The 22,951-nt window shown below is 40.8% G+C and overlaps 1 protein-coding gene across 1 annotated transcript in view; it reads right to left on the bottom strand.

Annotated features, from left to right (window-relative positions):
* LOC129098702 (xylosyltransferase 1-like) overlaps positions 1–22,951 on the bottom strand; it is a 29,215-nt gene that overhangs the window by 1,530 nt on the left and 4,734 nt on the right. The window contains 9 exon segments of the mRNA XM_054607784.1: positions 654–990; positions 1,571–1,766; positions 3,875–4,143; positions 9,644–9,820; positions 10,212–10,428; positions 11,574–11,654; positions 14,396–14,598; positions 15,185–15,357; positions 17,770–18,319. Coding sequence (XP_054463759.1) covers positions 654–990; positions 1,571–1,766; positions 3,875–4,143; positions 9,644–9,820; positions 10,212–10,428; positions 11,574–11,654; positions 14,396–14,598; positions 15,185–15,357; positions 17,770–18,319 — 2,203 coding nt within the window.

Genomic DNA, 22,951 nt, shown 5'->3' with positions numbered 1-22,951 from the left:
ACATACAAACTACAGTGACTTCTCTTAAAGATTAAGCTCTTAAATATGTCAAACACGTGTTTTCTTGGGAGATTCTGCAGGTTGATACTCAAATTACTGACTACTTAAACAAAGTATTAGTAATATGGAAGCAGTAGTTTACATCTCACTCCCCAAACAATGCTTTTTCTTTTCGTCAAAACTCTCTAAATTCCTCCTTACACTATCTTACATGTTGAATCAATTTCACATTCACATCCATTAAAATGTACCTGGCTAGGGACATCGCCAAAATAACTTTTTTCGACATATTATACTATGACTTTTTTTAGACATACAATACTATGACTTTTCAGCCATATTATAAACTTTTTTATGGCATACTATATTATTACTTTTTTCAACATACAATATTATGACTTTTTAACATACTATACTATGAATCTTTTCAACATACAATACTATGACTTTCATGGCATATTATACTTAAACATTTTAAAGATGTCACATTTCACATAATCCCTAACTGTAATTAAATATACTGTAATAGAAGATGTTCCTAATTCCAAGTAAAATGTTCATCTGCAGTTCTTTGTGTTCTGTCTTTTCCTCCCTGAACCTCATTTCTCTTCTTGTGTGCATGTAGACGCAGTTATGACGTTTGGATCGCTCACCTTGCAGTAAAGGCCGTTGTCGGTGGAACTCGAGCGGAGCCACGATGAAGGTGGTCTGTCCCAGTGGGTTCCAGTGGTGCAGCACTCTTAGCGTCCACAACCCGGGCCTCAGCGGTGGGCTGAGCGGGGGCCGATAGTGGGTGACCTCTGCAGAGGCGTCTACTAGGATGTCGTAGGTGGCAGCGATTACGTTGGTGGGGTCGATCCACACCACAGTGGCCGTCAGGTTGCTCTGGCTTCGGCTCCAGCGCTGTACGGCCACCGGCTCGTCCGTGGGCCCCAGTAAACCCCCCCAGTTCCTGAAGAGACGCTCCTTGGGATCCCAGTCCGCCCCTACCTGAAGAATAGAGAGATAGCTGGTTGATTTAAGAATTGATTTTAAGGTTTTACTCTTCACTCCACAGTCTGGCTCCAGGTAGATTTGTGGGTTTTTGTAGCCACACCTACCTGCACAAACCTTCAAATCCTGCAACAAAACTAACAAAGCTAACAGTCCCAGTTCAGACATAAAACTAAAGGCTACTAAAATCTAATTTCTACATTTGGTGTGCAGACTACTTATTTTCAAGCCTTCACTTCCTTGTATCGTGGTTCTAATTTCTGTTATTTTATATCTTATTGGCATGTTTTTTGAATGCATTATGTATATTGTAGCTGTGAAGCACTCTGTGACTTCTTTAAAAAAAGCATAACTACTGTATTATTAATAAGATGTACCAATTTGAGAAGTGAAGGATTGTTAATTACAGGATCATAGTGGGAAGGAATATTCGCACTTTGGGTCAATTTAATGTTATAAATGATAATGTACCTTTTATAGGTTTGTTTTATACCAAACAATGGATATGTTTAATAAACATTTATGGCAATGTACTGATATCGGAATAAACTAATGTGTGTGTGTGTGTGTGTCTGACCTGTACATGTTGCAGCCTGTTGGTGGGTTGGGTGGGGCTGGCCAGGGTGAAGTGATCTTTAGGTGTCACCCAGGTCTCCAGGCTCTCCAGCTGCGTGGAGGCTCGGTTAGTGAAAACGTGACGCACCAGGTAGCCCTGGAACTGGTCTGAGAGGAAGTAAAGGTGGACCGACACTGGGTGGTTCATGGCCATGAACCTGAGAGAGACACATACAAAATGTACTTAAACCATGTCTGTAATAAAGGCAAAATGCATCTTTACTGTCTTTTTTTCATCCACTTACAGTTAATATAAATGCTAATATGGTAAACATAACTTTTTAAAAACTTTTCATGACAGTTTTAGACATACTATACTTTGACTTTTTTTTCATACTATACTATGACATTTTTCCGGCACACTATACTATGACTTTTTTCTACTTACTATACTATGACATTTCTCGACATATTATACTATGAGTTTTGTCATGACTTTTTCGACTCATATACTATGACTTTATAATGCCAATTTTTTGACATACTATTCTATGACTTTTTTTTTTGACATTTTTTAATAACAACAACACCTGTAGAATGTGATCAGCTGTACTGAAACTTAAAACAGAAGACGAAATGTTACTTTATAATTTAAGTGTCATCCAAAATATGCAAGGAAATATTCTCTAAGTAGTAATGTGGATGGAACCATGTTTTAAATGTATCCACATTAGGTATGTATGTGGCCTGAGATGTTGGTGAACTGAAATCACAGGTTGAAGCGAACAGACTAGTCCTGTTTTAACCTCCCCCTTCACACACACACTTCCCATAATGATGCCCCCACCCATTCCAGCCACCAATCCCCACCCGAACTCCAAGCACAAGTACCTCCTTGTACCTACTGTGGTCAAACCCCCCCCCCCCCCCCCCGCCAACACACACACACCGCTGGAAAAATCCAGTCTGAGCTGACACTGTAGCCTGATTGTACTTCAGGACAAGCTGGCGTTATCTTGATATTTAATTTTGACTCATAAACGCACACAAACACCAGTAGTGCTGAGTTTAGTGGAAAGACACATTTCATCTGTCAGTCCTCCTCGCTCCCCTCACCCACTGCAGTTTCTCTCTTGGCCTATATTTACTGCCCTAAATGAATAATACGAAGCACCCTAATACAATCACAACAGGTGAGGACTGTACATAAGGTTCATGTTGAATTTTAACAGAAACCTTTTGAGAACAGACTATTCTTCTCACTCCTGTAGTTTGCTGCATTTGGTCCAAACCAAGTAAAAAATCATCCATTGCTGCCATTTAGTTCTGGTTCCTTTCCTGTTCACACTGACTCATTGTAAACTAACAAGGAGCTGTAAATATGAATTCACAAGGATAGAGAGGTAACTCACTGGACAGTTTTGGTAACAGTCATCATCAGCATGGGATGATTTGCATAAATACACACAACTTTTACATTTCACATACATTTTTCTGTTGTTTTCTTGACACTTTACAATCAGCAGGTGGATTTAACAGCACTTAATCTTTTGAATTTGTGCTAATATCACATATCTATCATCACTAAACCTTTGTTTTTTTCTGCTTTTGCATTCACGTATCAAACAAACTGCCGAACAAAACCAAGGACAAACTTTTCAGGCAGTTTTGGTCTAGTTTTGGTCGACACCAAAGTTTGATTGACAGCTGGTAAACCAACCAACACAAACCAAACCAAACTGGCAAACACACACATTTGAGATGAATCAAACTGTCTTAGCATGACAGTATAATGTCTGCGACCACTATATTTAATGTTTCTGTCTTAGGGGCCCACGTGGAAAGAGTTTAGAGTTTAGAATTTAGAATTGAGATAAGATCAAAACTGTCAGTCTTATGCACTTGTTCAAACTGAAATAAACTTGTGCATCCTATATACAAACTCTTAGAACACCCCATGAACCCCCGAAACCCATTGAGAACCCCTTGAATGCCTCCAAGCATCTCTTCATTACTTGGACCATTATGAAAAACTCTGGTAGCCGGTCTAGAAACTTCTGGAGACCCTTAAAAACCAATACAGCTTCTTCACAAATCCCTGGAACCACATTAAGAACCCCCACAATCCTTTCAATACTGCAGGAACTCCTTCAAAGACCTTGAGGTTCTTTAAAGATCTTCTGGAACCCCCTTAAGAACCACCTGGTGCCATGGATCTACTATGGATATAGTATGGCAATCACATGTAACCGGCTCACCCACTTAACTGACTGCAAGGCTGACACCACATCAAGCTTTCAATAAATCCACATCTGGATGTTTTTACCTGCAGCTGTTGTCATTGGGATGGCCCTGCAGCGAGCTGGCGGCGCGCGACAGTCCCATCCGGGCGAAGACGTGGAAATGGCTGAGCATGGAGTCCGATAGGCTGGCGAGGCCGTCCGTCTCCTGCTCATAGATGTTTTCCCAGTAGGCGTGGAGCCCCAGGGTGCCTGAGGCGTACGATCCAAACAGGTAGGAGTCCAGCTGGTTGATGATCTCCTGACTGACGCTGGCCTCAAACTTCCTGGCAAAGAAGGTTGGTCTGGACGCTTGCTGTGGTCAGAAAAACAGACGACAGATGAGGATGGGAATTATAGTAATACTAACTTTGACCTTAGGTAAAGAAAATTTTCAAAGATACCGAGAAGACAATATTTAAAACGAGAAGTAAGCGTATAACCCAGAAAGGAAAAGTTATAAAATCAAGAAACAGAATCTGAAAAAATAAGATAAACAGATTAAAATCACTACATTTGTTAGAACTCCTGCAACACATTAACATGAGAGGCAACACTGGCAGCATTGATTAATGTTGTAGTGGCACTTATTTCAGTTTTTCCAGCTGTGAAACCACAGAGTTACAATTTATGCAAAACAAATAGTAAACACGCTAATTAAATCTTCAGCATCCACTTATGCCAGTTTAAAAGTTTCCCTTCAAAATATAAATATTGCTTACAGGTTAGCAAGATCATATAGCTAGTTTCAGTGCAACTACATGAACTGCAAAATAACAAAGATATTAAATCCACTATTATGGAAAACATTTGTCCAGTCAGATGATAGAAAGGACTACACTATATGTCTGAATAGTCTCTGATGCCTTCAGTTTAAAGAAAGTCCTCTAATTAATAATGAATGTAAAGCCGGGTACACTTGAACGCGCTGTCTCTAAACAACTCAACCTCTTGGACCCCCACCAGTCCGGGTTCAAGGTGGGTCACTCGTCAGAGACAGCCCTCCTTGCGGTGACAGAGTCGCTTCACGCTGCGAGAGCGAACTCTCTCTCCTCTGTCCTGATTCTCCTGGACCTGTCAGCGGCGTTTGACACAGTGAACCACCAGATCCTCCTCTCCACCCTCGAGGGGATGGGCGTCTCAGGCTCTGCACTCTCCCTGCTTGCATCCTACCTGACAGGCCGATCCTACCAGGTGACATGGAGGGGGGCCGTGTCAGAACCACGCACGCTGACTACGGGGGTTCCACAAGGTTCAGTTCTGGGCCCCCTTCTCTTCTCGCTCTACACAACATCTCTGGGTTCTGTTATTCGCTCCCATGACTTCTCCTACCATTGTTATGCCGATGACACCCAGCTGGTCTTGTCATTTCCTCCCGGTGACACCCAAGTGGAGGCACGCATTGCTGCGTGCTTGGCTGACATCTCGAAGTGGATGGCGACACACCACCTGAAGCTGAACCTGGACAAAACCGAGCTACTCTTCCTCCCGGGGAAGGGTTGCCCGCACCGAGACCTGTCCATCACCATTGATGATGCCGTGGTGATGTGAGGAATCTGGGTGTGACCCTCGTGTCGTTCTCAGCAAACATTGCATCGGTCACACGCTCCTGCAGATTCCTCCTCTACAACATCAGGAGGATTCGCCCCTTCCTCACTGAGGAGACAGGTGCTCATCCAGGCTCTGGTCATCTCCCGCCTGGACTACTGCAACTCACTACTTGCTGGAGCCCCGGCGTCGGCCATCAGACCTCTGGAGCTTGTCCAGAAAGCTGCAGCACGTCTGGTGTTCAATCGCCCCAGTTCTCTCACACAACTTCCCTTCTCCGTTCCCTACACTGGCTCCCTGTAAGAGCTCGCATCCAGTTTAAGACTCTGGTGCTAGCCTACAGGGCAGTGAAAGGAACAGCTCCTTCCTATCTCCAGGCCTTGGTCAAGCCCTACACCCCTGCCCGACCACTTCGCTCTGCTGCCTCGGGCGACTGGTTGCCCCGTCGCTCAGAGGTCCCTGCGGCCCATCCACCCGGTCACAGCTTTTTTCTGTCCTGGCCCCTCAGTGGTGGAATGAACTCCCCACTATCAGGACAGCAGAGTTTCTTTAGGGAGGCTGAAAACTCACCTCTTCAGGAAGTACTATGATTCCTCAGCACTCATTAGTTGCTGCACTTACTGTATTCGTATCAGTTCGCTGCACTTATTGAATTTGTATTTGTTTACTGCACTTATCCTACCAAGTTTGTAGCACTTACTATAATTAGTCTGTTGCAATTATTGTTTTCGTAGTAATCTGCCTCTGCACTATACTTTTGCTCTGGCTTATACTTTGAGATGCTTGTTTAAGAAAGGAGATGCACTTATGACTTCTGGTGACTAGTAGTTCTCTTGAATACCTATGTTGAATACACTTCCTGTGAGTTTGGATAAAAGTTAATTAATAATGAATGTAAATGTAAATGTAAATGTCTTTATTCACTATTACAATTATTTAAAAGTAATCAGCATGTGAATACATTCAGTATACCATCAGTTGCTAGCGTAGCATTGAGGTGCTAGTTAATGATGTGCTTATGTACTCTGCTAATGTTAGCTCCACAGGTTTTTAGGTAAAAACTTAACATTTAAGAAACATATATCTCCTTTCAGCTCTCCGGGTAACGAGTATCACTATAACACGTTTAACCATGACTAGCTCCAAATACACTAAACTAGTTAAAAATATTAAAAATATCTGAAACAATTTATGAGAGAGGATAGTTCTCAGATCGAGGTCAGAGCTAGACGATGCTACGCTGTGATTGGCCAGTCTGCGTTCGATGAGTGGGACTTAGAGAAGGTCAAGGGTCACTGAGACTTTTCTGGACTGAAATATAAAAAAATCCAAGTTCCAACAGTATTCTACCTGTCATGCAACAATGTGGGAAATAAAGGGATGTTTGAATAATGTCATTCTTCTTCATTTGCTATTTAAAATTCCAATAGTTTGGGCTCAAACTAAGAAAGATTCTTAATCAACAGATCTGCAAAACTGAGTTTCTCACAAAAATAATTTATTGGATATTTATTGGTCAGTCAGCCTGAAAAAGCATAAAAAATGAAAGACTTAGTCATAGAAATCTGTGACTAAAGAAATCTTTGGATAAAAAAATCTTTGACTAAATAAACTTTGGCTAAGACCAAAACGATTGATTAGTGGACTAATAGACTAAGAGAAGCATTTCTAATAATCTCTGCTAGAATAGTTATTATTGTAGAAAAACATCTATGTCACAGCTGATGCAACCCTTTTAAACAGAGGTATGCATTAACTTTATTCTTAAAGACACTTAACAGATGGAAACAGACTAAATATATCTGAGAACTTTCTCTGGAAAACCACATCAAATCATAGACACACACTGTGTCAGTCTGTAGAGAGGAAGGGCGTGGTCTATGATGTCATCAGGAGGGTGTGACTTCACCAAACCGGCCCCGTCAGCCCCAGCGAGCCAGGAAACCCCAAACTAATGAGAGCCATGCAGACCGGACTGCCCAGTATGCAGTTCTATCTGTGAGGTTATTCTGGGGCTGTTACCCAACCATCTGTGTCCTTACACGGCTAAAGACAACAGAGGAAACCTCCAGGGTCACCAGGGATTCTTGTGTCCTTCATCAGAAGATCGAAGGGGAATTATATAAAAGTTCTTCTACTGTATGTTCTCTGCTCTCCCTGAAGGAGGTCAGGAAATATGATTCAAGCAGCCGCTCTCTTGTTGGAGATGTTCAGCTTAATTTAGTCAAGATTTAACAGGTTTTAAAGTTGTGAACAACAATCATTTTGATTATTGATTCATCTTTAAATTATTAACATTAAATAACTTTTTTTATCTGATCAATCGGTCCAAAACACAAAAGTTAAATATTACACACAGAAAAGCAGGGAAATAATCTGTAAAAGGCTTATTATAACAATATTAGCGCTGTAACTTCTGCAACAATAATTTGCATTATTCATTTAGCTGCTGATTATTTTTGTCCGAAAGAAGACATACAACTTTACTTTTATAATATAGCAGGAAATATTTACATTTGAGAACCAACCAGAGAATGTTTTTTCAGCTTTTGCTTTTAAGAATTAATTTAAATGATTCATTGATTATCAAACTTGTTGATTGATTCATTGAGTATTTCAGTTATAAACAATATTAGCAATGCAAATAATGATTGTTTTCATTATTAATTAATCAGTCAATAATCTTTAGTATTTTATAATATGTAAAAAAAGACTTTGCTTGGTAATGTATGATTAGTCGAAACTCTTTGGTTTTTGTGATTATAACTGGATCCTGACTCTGATAAAAACACCAGCAACAAACAACATGCCGCACAAAAACACAAGTCTTCATTTCCTGAGACATTCTAAATCCCACAGAGTCTCAACCGGTAAATGATGGAAATAGAGTGTGTGAATTGTACTGTACTGTACATGTGTGTTCCATCCTGACCTTTACATTCAGGACTCCGCTCCGTCTTTCTAGCTGGCGAACCCCGGCATTATGATAATGACAACCTTAGAAACCTCAGCGGCAACCAGCTATAAAGCTCTAAATATACCAACTACCCAAAGTGTACAGCTGTTTCCAGGATCAGCTCTTCTTATAGAAACCATCAGTAGCTCCACCGCAAGACGCTGTCCTCAGGTCTGTCGTTACAGGGAGCCGAGGACCTCCTGATGTCAGTAAAAAGCAGCGCCGCTAATTTGTGAATACAAAGCTATTCTGGTCCTCGGCGACCGAGGGACGGGTGGGCAGAACAGAGGGACTGAACATGAAGACTTTTATCTCTGAGCTCTACCGCTCATTATAGGGCTGCAACATTATCACATATGATCCAAAAAAATCCAAAGAATGTTCACTCATGGAAAGCTTTATGACTACTGAGGAGTTTAAACCACATCTGTTGCATTTCATGTCATCAGTCGTGGTAGAAAAGAGATAAAACACAGGGGTTTCTTATTCTTTGAAATAAATACTATACATGACATTGTAAACAACCAGCAGATAAAGAGTTTCAACAAACCAAACACTGGCTCTAGAGAGAACCTTTCACATTTTTACCGGCAACCTCCAGTTCTGAAAAATGAAGTGTCTTAAAGCTGCATTCTCTCTAATGTCCATCAGGGGGCGCCTCCTCTGGTTGTATAGAAGTCTATGAGAAAATGACTCTACTTCTCTCTTGATTTATTCCCTCAGTAAACATTGTAAACATGAGTTTATGGTCTCAATCTCTAGTTTCAAGTCTTCTTCAATACAGCATGATGTTCATTTAGTAAATTATGGTCCATTTAGAGTCAAATAGACCATAAAGCAAGGTATGCTTTAGGGCGGGGCTGATTGACAGGTCTCTACCAGAGACGTATACAGCGTCTCTACGTCCTCCTCAGTCCAAACATGGTCACTTCTAGCCACTGGTTGAAAAACCAAGATGGTGAAAGCCGTAATCCAAGATGGCGACGACCTAAATGCCAAACTTGAGGCTTCATATATATATATATATATATATATATATATATATATATATAGCTCTGCATTTAAATTAATTACGAAGTGGTCCATCTGTCTAAGAAAAAACTTGAACTCTGCATCTCAGAAAAAGGCAACCACGCTGTTGCAGAGCTGCACAGAAACACAGGCCTTAATCTCGTTCAACAGCTTCATGGCTGCAGTTTTCCAGAAGGTACACAAAGTAAGCAGAAAGACGCCAGATTATTTTCAGTGATCTTAAAAGTCTCTAAAAACGTCTCCAACCAGCTCTTCCAACACAAATGTAATAAAGTCTCACCTGGAAGCGTGGCAGATCCGAGGGCTTGAAGTCGTTGGGTGAGCAGCCACACCAGTCGACAATATGCTTGTACTGGCATTTACATCCCAGTTTGCGGTTCCAGTTGGTGAGCCTCAGGTTGTTGTCCACCATGGTCTCACAGTGGGCGCTGTTCTCCAGCACGGTGTGGAAAAACGACTGGAGGTGGAGGAGAAAACAGAGAGACAAACAGGTTTAATGACAATGACTTTTCTAATCTACAAACAAAATGAAACACAGCTGCAAAAAATGATTACTGTCAAAAGTGATAAATCTTATAATAAGTTCTTTGACTTTGGGAGTTATATGGTTGTTTTTAAGAAAGATCCTGGATTGTTGTTCAGTGCTATTTAGGACGAAATATTTTATATGATTGTATTTTATTATATTTTATAACAATCAAATGTCTGTCTAATTTTTAACTGTGGCAAATTTTGTTTGTTTGTGACTCACTAATCGTGTGAGTGTGTGTGTGTGTGTGTGTGTGTGTGTGTGTGTGTGTGTGTGTGTGTGTGTGTGTGTGTGTGTGTGTGTTGTGGGTGTTTGTTACCTCGGCAGGCAGCAGTGTGTAGGCGTAGAAGCGCTTCATGCTGCCGACCAGCTCGTCTCTGGAGTTGACCACGTAGTCCACAAAGGCCCGGTTGAGCAGGAACCAATCGGAGCCTCCGTCCACCGCAATGCCCTCTGGGATCTTGCGGTCCCCGAGACGCCACATGTGGGTGTCACACTCGTAGAAGAGGCGGTCCAGACCCTGTTTACGGATGAAGCTGAGAGGAAACAGGCATCCAGTGTTCAGCTGATTACTGTATAAAGACCTCCACCTGAGACACTTTTACTGTCGTATTGTGGAGAGAGACGTGTACTGTGTACTGTGTACTGTGTACTTTGTACTGTATGAATATCATTAGTGAATACAAGCTCACTATTCAGCCTCTGATCCGTCACTAAGCCTGCAGACTGTGAGTGCCTTTGAGACTAAACAGGTTATTGTCAGGACAAGAAACTAAATGATATGTAATTGATTTAGAAGTCTGACATAGTTTTAAGAAGAAACAATGTATTTTAACATGACTAACCAAGAAATCTGTCATTTTCCAGCATTTTTTCTTGTTTAGTCTTTTTTAATATTCATCCACTTGATGGCACCGACTGAATACTACTAAAATCTGAGTTAAACTACTATTGTTTTTATTATCAGAAGGGGATGAGGGGAAGAATAATAGGATGAAGACAAGAAAGGAGAAGATGAAGAAGAGGAGGAAGAAGAAGACCATGAAGAGGAATAAGAAGAGGTAAAAGAGGAGGAAGAAGGAGAGGAATCAGAGAAAGAAAAAGAAGAACAAGAAAAAGAGGAGGAAGAAGAAGAAGAAATAGAAGAAGAAGAGGAACAAAAGGAAGAAGAAGAAGAAGAGAAATGAGAAGATGAACAAGAATGAGGAGGAACAAAAGGAAGACAAAGGGGATCAAAACAAAAGAAAGGGAAATGGAAAAAGGAAGAAGAAGTAAGGAGATGAGCAGGAAGAAAAGGAGAAGAGGAACAAGAAAGAGGAATGACAAGGAAGGAGAAAAATATAGAGAAGAAGAAGAAGAAGAAGAAGAAGAAGAAGAAGAAGAAGAAGAAGAAGAAAAAAGAGGATTGAGAAGAGTAAGAAGACCTGAAATCAATGAAGAAGAAGAAGAAGAAGAAGAAGAAGAAGAAGAAGAAGAAGAAGAAGAAGAAGAAGAAGAAGAAGAAGAAGAAGAAGTAGGAGAAAGACAAGTAGTGGAAGAACTACTGAATCCATCACTTAATTCCCTTACAAAAACAAAATGACTATCCTCAGATGAAAAACAAACGTAATGGAGAAAAGAGAGAAGCTGTGATAAAGAGACACTGAAAGTGACAGTCTCTCTCTCTCTCTCTCTCTCTTACCGTGCGTTGTCTCTGCCGTGAGATTTGATGAAGTTCATGTTGCGGTACTTGGACAGGAAAGCCACCAGCTGTTCATTGGTCCTGAAGGGAGACAGCAGCTGTCAATCATCAGCCTCAGCATCACACTGTAAACTGGTTACTTCACATGTTACTCTATTGATCTCTGGGGCAGATACAGTACCAGTCAAAAGTTTGGACACACCTTCTCATTCAATGGTTTTTCTTTATTTTTATTTTTAAGACATCCAAACTATGAAGGAACACATATGGAATTATGTGGTAAACAAACAAATGCTCAACAAACCAGAATATGTTTTATATTTTAGATTCTTCAAAGTAGTTGAATGAGAAGGTGTGTCCAAACTTTTGACTGGTACTGTATAATGGTGTTTTAGTGACGCTAGCTGAGAGGCTCTGGTGACGGCATAGTGATGGAATGACAATAATGCTACCATAAATGTTCACATGGCTGGTTTTTACCGAAATGTCTCCACAACTTTTGGTTGAATTACCATTAAATTTGGTGCCATCAGTACACTGATGCCATCACTGCTAAATACAAATCTGATCTAGAAAGTCCATTCTCGCAAAAACATTTTGTGCTTTTAAACTCCTCTTATATAACATCCTAGCGTGTCTTTGTGTGTGTTTGGCCTCAGCAGGAAGAAAAACCACCAAAACATCAAAAAGACTCACGCAACACTCTTGTTAGAGGACATTCACCCCTTTAATGGATACACGTCTAAGCAGGATGCAGTTAAATATTTGAACAAATCGTCTCTTTCTTTTAAACAACGCAAAACAACCTTCCATTTAAGGGAATCAGAGTGACTCCATGTGACTCTGTTTCGGGACAGCTGGACCTTTTTATTTAGCTTCCTGTTCCAGCTGAGAGCAAACAGCTAAGCTGCTGTGTTTGACCACGAATCAGATTCAAACAGCCACTCCCAGCATGCAGTGTGAGCTGTAAAGCACACAGATCAAACCCGCTGTCAACCCAAAGAGGAGACAGGACAGCAGACAGACAGATCGCTGTGATTACTCTTGATTGCAGTCGTTAAGACGAACCTCAGGCGGCGTGTGTGCGTTTGTGGGCATGTCGGTGTTCGTCTGTATCTCACACACACATATATAAATCTGCTGCAACATGTGGTCACATCTCAGATTCATCTCATCTAGATAAATGATGAGAAACACGGCATTTCCTAAATGTATCTCTTTCTACGGACCCACATGTGAGATATCACTGTGAGATAAACTCACTGCTTTGACTTTAGGTAAAAGTATGAATTTTGTCCATCATATATTTATAAGAAAAAAAAGTCAATAATATACCCACTGCTAAAATCAATGGGATTGACTGCTTGTTTCTCTGTTTGATCCTCTGAAACCACATGATATTCAGTTTGATATTAGTTTGTGTGACCTTTTCTTGACAGAGAAACATAGAGTGGCTACAAGCACGAACACACACACAAACACACACGCGCGCACACACACACACAGTTCCATTGACTCCCTCTCCATGATGTCATAACTATCGATGGTGTCGTGCTAATGCTGTGGATGTGCTATGGATTTTAGCTGGAAGGGTGTTCAAACGGTCACTTTGATGGGAGGACAGAGAATCGATCAGTGTGTGTGTATGTGTATGTGTGTGTGTGTGTGTGTGTGTGTGTGTGTGTGTGTGTGTGTGTGTGTGTGTGTGTGTGCATGTGTGTGTTTTATTTCTTGCCATTTAAATAGAACAGGAGTATAAGGGACATTCCCATTCAAATCAACATAGCAGGATGGTCAGAGCGGCGGCCATTATTTGTGTATGTTACCATTGCAACGGTTGTTGTGGGCTAACTTCTATGAAAATTCACTGACCCACTCAGGTGAGGTTTTGCAGTAGGAATAGTAACGTGGAATAGTAACGTAACCAAGCGTATAGAGCTAATTTTCTGTAATCAGTGGAGCATTAAAGCAAGGTGGAATTTGCTAACAATCAGATAGTTGGCTAGTTAGCTAGCTTGCTAATTCCACCATGCTTTAATGCTGCAGTAGTACCACATTACCAGAGTTTAAACAATCAGTCGATTGACAGAAAATGAATTGAACTCGCCTATCTGGAAAGGACACACCCATCTGGACCTCTTCTAGATTACTGCACACATGAGTCAAACACAAGACTAACCGCCACAATCCTCTTTATGTTACTTCTTTTCTTCACGGCTGCAGCCAGCAAATCAGCAGTCAATATCTCAACCGATCACAGCCAAGCTCTTTCCTCCACAAAACAGATCCCTTCAAATCCCCAAGCAGCAAGAGAGCCATTAAAAGGGCTCCTCTTCAGAACTATAGACTCACGATCCATTCAGAGTCGATGCACTTGAGGGCTACTGGCCACGTAACCGAATCCATAAGAACTTAAACAAACCAAACAAGGCTTCAACAAATCAATGAGCTGTGTGTTTGGATGGAACGTGACATGATCGATAAATCTTCGACAGTCTTCTGCAGGGATACAAACAGGCAACAGTGCGGGGAATTCAACTAAACCTTTACGGATCAAGAGTTTGTTTCAAAGAGACCATTTCTGTCTGTTGGTACAAGCAAAAATAGAAAACCTGATTAAGGCAATGATAGGCCTCGTTCACTTGAAAAACTGGTCCTTAATTTCTGTTTTTTGAATGCAAATGAAATGCAAACGTGAACAACTGAATCCTTGAACCTCACAAATGAGGTTTAATTAAAATTGTATTTCTGCGTGCAACATCAAAAGTAAATTGAGGTTTCCCCTCTGCTTTCTGCTTCCTGTGGCTGACCCAGTGCCTCACCTGATGGGGTAGTCTGCAGCGCTGAGGTTGATGAAGAAGTCCCAGGACCAGTCGGACATTTGGAGCAGGTCCTCCATGCTGCGTAGGTACATTGTCAACAGGCTGGCCCCGCCCCAGATGGTGGACATCCTCCAGGGAGTCACCCGGACGTTGGGGTACCGGCCGGCCAGAGTCAGGATCTCTCTGTAGAGGTAGTTGGACCTCTGAGACGGGAGGAAAATGACCACAAGAAGGAAGGTTACAGCGTGCTTTTGTTTTCATAACAGTTTTAAAAAATCACCATTAAATATTTTGATAACAACACTGAACGAAATTACTCCCTTTCATATGGAAATGCTGCTAGTACTTCCATTCTAACTGAGAGCTAACAATCTGCTGCTCTGGGTTTGCCACATACCCCAATCGTCATCCATTTCTTTCAACAACTCAAATAGATCTGGTGTTGAGCTTGTTGAGGGCCAATAAGAGGTAAGCCATTTCTCTGCAGAGGGAGGGATCAGCAGTGTCTGACATATCTGTGCCATAAACGTCATTGTCAGTCGACACAGAGGCATTTAGTGGTTTCTTGGTGGAAACTTGAAGCTTGTCATGTCAGTCAAAGAATCGCTTTAAGATTTGTTATAGTGTAAGTAAAGCCTACAGCTGTGTCAGTCTCATTCAGGTTAGTCGTTTTTCTGTACATTTTCTGTCCCTTTCGTTCTGGCTCTGGTTCAGGAAGATGACGTCCCCCATTTGTAATCCTGCCTACAAATAAAATAAGTTGTTTGTCAGAGTGACGGTCGGTCTCACCAGGTCTACGTGGATGTAGTAGTAGTGCGAGGTGTGGTAGATAGCTTTGAAGAGACGCTGGAACTGGCGCGAGGCTCGGCCGTGGACCACCAGGACAAAGGCGATCCGTGCCGGGACGAGCTGGGCAGCTTCTGAGGGGGCCTCGTCCCACTGTACGTTGACATTAGCTTTACCTGGACAGAGAGGACAAAGGACGTCAGCTCATGAGACATTTTTTAACATGATCTAAATGTAATGATGCTTTCAATAATGCTGTCATTTCCTGTTAGAAATACAGTTCATGTCAGCACTGAATACTGTTTTCTTTCTGCACTTTTCTTGAATTTCTGACATCTGCAAAAAAGGTCTGCAGTCCAGGGCTGAAACTATGAATCAATTAGTGAATAAAAAGACAATGAAATGGCGAACATTGTTAAATTCCAGCTTCTCACGGCAGGATTTCTGCTTCTCTTTGTCTTATATAATAGGACATTTATATTTTGGGGTTTTGTAGAGTAAAAAGTATTTGAAAACATCATATTGGGCTGTGGGAAATTATACATTTTCACTATTTTCTGACTTTTATTAGACAAAACCGTTAATCAAGAAACAATTTGCAGGCCTACTGCTCTTGTTTGTGATACCTTTATTGAGATTAAGCATTTTTCAGCACACATTATTGGTCACAAATCTGAAAAGAGAATGGCAAGACACATCCTAAATGCTGGATTTTTGTTTCTTGGTTGCCACAACACAACTGTCACTGTCAACCCTGCTCTCCACTCGGGTCCTCCATCTTTACTTCCACCTTTCCTGGAAATATCCTGCCGTCTGTGGCTGCTGAGCTAAATCTGCCTCTTGTATATACACACCCTCTGACAGCCTAATGCTTCTCCATCATCACGCTCGCTCTAAAGATGGCGCGGGTTGAGGCCTGCATGGCCTAATTAGTGACCTTGCCGAGCTGCGGGGGCATGCTGGGATTGGGAGTTTGAGGAGAAATAACTGTAATCAGGTGGCTCAGCCGAGCGCTGCTGTGCAGGCAGAGGGAGTCAGTGATGTCGTGCACCAATAGGAATGCACACTTAAATCTGAATGCAGAAACACCAAACTATGATTCAACAAGCCTCTCGTTCTCTTTGACACACTGAGCTCACGTCAGTCAAACTCAACTGAAACCGAATCATCTTTCACTGCAGCTCCAGTCTGTGGATATAATGACTAGTGTGTCATCAAAGCAGCCTATAATCATATAAATTAAACCTCAATCGGCCCAGGGTGGTTCAGAGAGCACGACTACAAGTAAATCATTAGTCAGCCATTCCAAAAATAAGACTACAAACTGCTTGTTTAATTGGGGTGTAATTACGCCGGCTGAGTCGCATCCTCGCTGAGGCTATCCCATCTTTAAGTCTCTGAGAATAGAGCTGGCAACAAACTGGATGCCTCTTCATGGCTCTGGCACGTGCCGGGTTAAAAATGCTTCTCAAAAGGGTAAATTTAGAAGTAAGAAATCCCTCTTAGACTTTTTGCAACCACTTCAGAGCAGCCGCCTGCTCGTCCCAATTCCTTCGCTTTTTGTCTTTCAGTCGGCACCCTTTCATTTGTTGACTGGTTCAATCACAGGCTGCGTTAACATGAAGGATAAATCAGTCCTTAAATCATAGGTTAATACCTTTAAACTAACTATGTTCAATAACTCCGGGTGCTCGTGTTCTGGATTACAGCCATACTATAAGTATAGGTCCAACAGAAAAAGAAATCTTTACAGTATCCAACAAGTAACATGAAATAAAGCGACTTTATTTTCCAAGAGGAAATCTACTGATGTTAGGCCAACAGTGCTTGCTGTCTACATGTAAGTTAAGAATAACTATTATCGTGCACCAAGTTAGCATCTGGTGGCTACAAAATGCTAACACGTAGCTTGAGTTATGGCTAATCTTAATCTAAATTTGTGTGTTTTATAGGCTCCTAAATAACAACAGCTTTTAATTGTTGGTTAAACAGATAATTCTCTTGATTGATCAAGTCATAATTTGGTCTCCAACAATAAGACATTTAGTTATCATCAAATAAAATAAAACATACAGAGCAAGCTCTCATTTTTGAGAAGCTGCAACTACAGAATGTTTGGCAACTGATCAATTGATGGTTTCAAAAATATATTTACTTTAAGGGACTCTAAGAAAATTAAAAGTCGAAAATGGAGCTTTCAATTTTTACCAAAGCAAGATCTTTTCCACACATTTTTCTATTATTTTTCTACCCTTCAGTCAACAGAAAAATATTAACAAAGCTTCTCCTTTTCACCAACTTTAATTGTTTAATATTTCATGATAACAAAGTTGGAGTTTTGTTGCTTAATACTTAAATAATAATAATGAAAATAAAGTTTAAAGTTTAATCAAAATGTGTATTCTTTCAGGAACTTTTGTCTGCAAATTAGAGTACACTATAATTAGATGGTCTTTACCTGTACTTAAGAGACACATTCTACGTTTTATTTTAGCCCCTGACAATATCCAACAACTGTATCATTAATCCATCATTATTAGTCATTAATTTATTGATTTTCTCTGCACAGTTGAGTGTTCTGGTGTCACCTTCTATGGGGCAGTAGCGAGGCACTTTCTCAGGCATTAGTGCTCTGTCTTTGTGTTTGCAGTAGACCTCCACTATCTGCTGACGACACTCTCGGCTCTTGGCTCTGGACAGAGCAGAAATGGCTTCCTTCCCGCTGATCTCACACTGCAGATGCTCCTTCCTTGGCTCCAAACCGGGCGGCAGCGGCGTGGACGACTTCTTCACCTGGTAGAGAACTGGATCCTGATTGGACCCCTGGACCGGTGCCGGGACCGTCGGCACCTGGGGGTGGGGTTTACGGACGTGGGTGCGGTTGTGATTGTGGCCCAGCCCTCTCGGTTGGACAGGAGGGAACTTGAGGACCTCGTTGGCAGATTTTCCCATCATGCTTTGTGCTTGTGCCTTGTCCAGCTTGCGTTTGGCGTTTGCTAACGGTACTCGCTGGCGTTGAGATCGAGCTCCAAGGTTGCTGTTGCTGTCGATGGTGTCAAAGTCTTTAGGGACAGAGTTCTCATTGTTGTTGCTATCCAAGCGAAGTTTCTCTTTGGGCCGGTGGGAATGGTAGACGTCCTGTGAGGGAGAAGATACAATAAGTATTAAAAGAAAACCATAACAATGACATCCTGTAAGCATGAATGTCCTTCCTGACCTCCTCACATCGAGGAGATATACTGTCAAACCTGGATGTAAACTGATGTTTCTTGGTCCAAACTCCAAAAAGTGACTACATTTAAAAGATGCTGTTTTCAGAATTGTGATTATCTCAAGATCTAGAACGATAAAGGGCCCTATTTAAAGGATCTGTAACGCATGGTCTAAAGTGCATAGGGGAGGTGCATTTAGGGCACAGCCAACTCCATTTTTGCTAATTAAATGGCGAATTATAGAAGCTCAAAATAGGCAAAAGGAGCAAAAGAGTAGTATTTATCTCTGAATTAATGAAAAGATCACACATTCCTTTTAAAATCCAGGTGCGGCTGCACAGTCAATTGCTATTTAAATGACAAATGCTGCAAATTGGAAAGATGAGCTGTTTTCTGGAGTGAAAATGTGTTTTTTTTTAAATGTTAAACGGCAACAAAAATGGATTGAAGAAGAATATTTCATTAGATTAAAACATGTTGTGAATTTTGGAAATATTTACATCTATCCTTTTTCAAAAAAAATAGATTTTTGGACTACAAAGTCATTGGAAATGTTTGGATCACACAGATCAGCAACAATCCTACACAGCCACCACTGGAATCTAATTCTACAAATAATTGAATTCTCATAATATCAGTGTAGACTGATCTTTATCAGACTCTGTGCAGCATAACCAGGTCAAAACACAATGAATAGAGATGATAAAAGCGACACAGCATTCAAATTCAAAATGTGAACGAAGCTTCCAACTATTCAGTACAGCTCTAGACTTAAAAAATCACAAAGGAGGAATAGTGAAGGAAGAAACAACCACAGGGTGGATTGACGGAAATAGATATTGGATACAGAATCTAATTATTTTACACAGACGGATTAATTCATGTTGATACTTTTCTCAAACCTCTTGCAGAGCAAACAAAAACATTAAAACATGCATCCATCTGCTCAAAACTAGTTCAACCACAGGACAGGATGCAAATCAGTACTTTTTTTTTTTTTTTTTACGACAGATCAAATGACTATGTTTATAAGATGAAACTACAGAGACGTATCATCAACTCTGTTATTCCCCTCAGCTCACTGTTTTGTTTTTGTTCGGTCTCATCAACAGAAGCGGTTTCCACTAAACAAGCTCTGATAAAGCCACTTTACTCCATCTGCCCAGCAGCAAACAGCAGACAGACACATTTAGAGACTAACTGGGGAACAAAGTGGAACATTTTGCAGCCAAAAAGACAGATATTTATACACACACTCATATATATATATATGAATGTGTGTGCGTTTCACTGGCAAAGCCGCATGACCTTGATGGGTATTTTAATCCCACAGATCGCCCTATATCTGTCTTTTCCAGGGATAAAGAGTGTGTTTATGACACACAAACACACACACTATCAGAGGGTCTGTGGGAAGGTAGTAATATCAGCTCTTGCCACCTGCTCCTCAGACAACCTTTCATTATCTCATCTGTAATATCAGTTTAGAGGAATGTGTGTGTGTGTGTGTGTGTGTGTGTGTGTGTGTGTGTGTGTGTGTGTGTGTGTGTGTGTGTGTATAGTCACAAGAATACTTTCAACTCTCCTGCGATCATCGTGAGTGTAAAAGTACAGACGAAACCAGGAATAAAGTGTAGAGAAAGAGAATCACAGGCTCACACACACACAACTGAGGATTTATATTTTCTTCATCTGTGGTGTGAAAAATGTAATGTTTGTCCCGAGGGAGGTGCTAAAGGGAAAAATGTATATATATATGTATATATATATATATATACACGTTTTTCCTCTAGCGCAAGGATTTGATTTTTTTTGTACTATATGTATATTTAGTAAAATATATTATTTTGTATTATATTTAGTCAATTTATTTTCATTGTGAATTAGAAAATGGTCGGCGGACCACTCTGGACCCTCTCTGGCCCGCGGGCCGTATGTTGGGCATCACTGTTAAAATGTCTGCTAGCGACAGAACTCTACAAACGGTTTCTCTCTCCTTCACAGATCCTCCTGAGTTTTTTCCCAGAAGCCCGTGCATTCCATGGAGACCGACCACAGCTAAAACACCCAGCCCTTACCTACAAAGACATCATTCTTTACACACACACACATACACACACACACAAACATACACACACACTCTTTGCCTTCCTGCTGACCGTGTGAGTCAGTTTGCTCTCCTCCTCAGCAGGTTCTCATTGAAGCGCCTTCAGACCTCCTGCTGCTCGATGATAAAGGCGACAGACAAGAGACAAGAGTTCCCTCAGGCGCCCGGGGCGAGAGACATTAAAAGAATAGAGAGAGAGAGAACGAGAGAGAGAGAGAGAGAGAGAGGGGAAGGATTGAAGAAGAAAGGAAGCCTGTTGCTCTGACATCTGTTGATTAGAGGCCATGTTCACACTGAAGAGGAAAAAACCTGGAAATGCTATGGCATTGTTTCATAACTGTTTGCTGAACACAGCTGAACGTCAACGTTTCAGTTTGTGAAGACAAGTTTTTTAAACTAGCTTCACTAGCGTCACTCTCAGCTATCTCCATCATGTTTTCCACATGTTTTTTTTATAGTTTTAAATTAGACTTGAGGTCCTCAAACGACTTCATCTATGGTTAGTGGATTGAAACACGCAATACTTTAAATTCTCTTTTGGAATTTTTTCTCAAAATGTCCTTAAAATAAAAAAATTTCAAGACAGTTTTTATCTTCACAAGTGGTTCATTATGAACAATTAAAAGTGTGTGTAAGAGAGAAAACACCTTCATATTCACCAGGCTGTTTACAGCAGCTAGAAGCCCCAGTCATGCATTAATGTAATATGTGTGTGTGTGTGTGTGTGTGTGTGTGTGTGTGTGTGTGTGTGTGTGTGTGTGTGTGTGTGTGTGTGTGTGTGTGTGTGTGTGTGTGTGTGTGTGTGTTCAGTATACCTGTGGGAACATGAAGCATGTTGCTCAGTGAAAACCTTACAGTTTAAAATTGGCAAAAGTGGAAAAGTTGGTGTATTGATAAAAACAAAATGCGACGTGAAGTAGAAACAGATGAAGTCCATAAATCATGACGTATATAAGAAGCATGTGAAGAGCTGGAAACATCAGATACGAGGGCAGCTCCAAAGCATTATCACAAGAAACTAATAGAAATACAATATTTAATCATGTTTTTACTTTGTTTTCCTTCATTTGGGGCGGCTGTGGCACATGAGGTAGAGCGCTTGTCCCGTAACCACAAGGTTGGTGGTTCAAACCCCTCTACCGGCAACATGCCGAGGTGTCCTTGAGCAAGACACCTAACCCCAAGTTGCTCCCCGGGCGCTTCATTGCAGCCCACTGCTCCTCCGGGATGGGTTAAATGCAGAGAAATAATTTCCCCATTGTGGGACTAATAAAGGCTTAATTATTATTATTATTATTATTATTATTTCAGATCTGACTGGAGATCTTTTAATCCTTCAGCAATGATGACAAAAACAACACACGTTCAAATGTTATTATTCTATTTTTCAGTGTAACTTGTTTCAGTTGGCAATCAAGTTGAATTTTCTTTTGAAGATTATTTGGAAATATTGTTTAAATATGCGCAAAAGTTGGTCAGAAAGCAGACAGTCTGAGATGGTTTTTGCAAGATATAAAAAAGTGGGTGAAAATTAGTCTTTTCAACTTTCTTTATGTCTCCACTCTCAACGATCTCATCCAGCATCAGAAACTCCTATCATGAACAAATAAAGGATAATTGGAAAAATTCCGAATCGGCAAAGAAAACTGCAATGAATCAGTGCATCTCTAATCTTTAGTTGTTTTGTTTTTTTGTCCTAAATAAACTTTAAAACCCAAAGATTTTCAGTTTAAAGTGACATAAATGGAACCAGAAGATGAGTCCCATTTTTGCTTGAATTATTATTGAAACGGCTACTTGACTATCGACAGACTACTTGATTAATCAACTAATCATTGCAGGAAGGTTTGTGAAGAAAAACACACCGATGACTTAAACATTCCTCCAGTCTTTAATAGAACTAACAGCGACATCACAGGAAAGGTTTTTAAGATCAAAACGGTTTATCCTCTGGAAAACATCAGGAAGCGATGGATCAATAAAGACCAGGTCTCATTATTAGGATTAAAAACTGGTGTTGTCTTTTAATGGTTTTCAAACAGCAGGTTCAAATAAATATGATTTTGCTGAAGGTTATGTTTTCACACCGTCAAACTCATCATAGTCTGTGATGGTCAGTGTCTCCTTTGTCTCTCTCTCTTCATCTAAGAGAGGAAGCAAGACTAAAAAACTGCGAATCCAATGAGGATCAGGAAACTTTCAGAAAACATACCATGTTGGAAACGAACGGTTTAGTTATCCGCCTAAACAAAATGCTGAAAATAGAGTTGGCGAGACAAAAGGAAAAACAGAGGCAGATGGACAGATAGTAAGCTAAATGGACTATTTATTACAAGGGACGGGATGTTGCTGTGAAACCTGGCTGTTTCCCGGGATTACAGCAGGGATTTAAATCTATCCATGCCAGTTTTAGTGCGAATTATCTCAAAGAAAATAGGAAAAAAAGCAGCT

This window comes from Anoplopoma fimbria, chromosome 11, assembly GCF_027596085.1.
Source record: "Anoplopoma fimbria isolate UVic2021 breed Golden Eagle Sablefish chromosome 11, Afim_UVic_2022, whole genome shotgun sequence".
Taxonomy (NCBI): Eukaryota; Metazoa; Chordata; class Actinopteri; order Perciformes; family Anoplopomatidae; genus Anoplopoma; species Anoplopoma fimbria.
The sequence above is the reverse complement of the archived record's forward strand: the minus strand, read 5'-3'. Positions and strand labels throughout refer to the sequence as shown.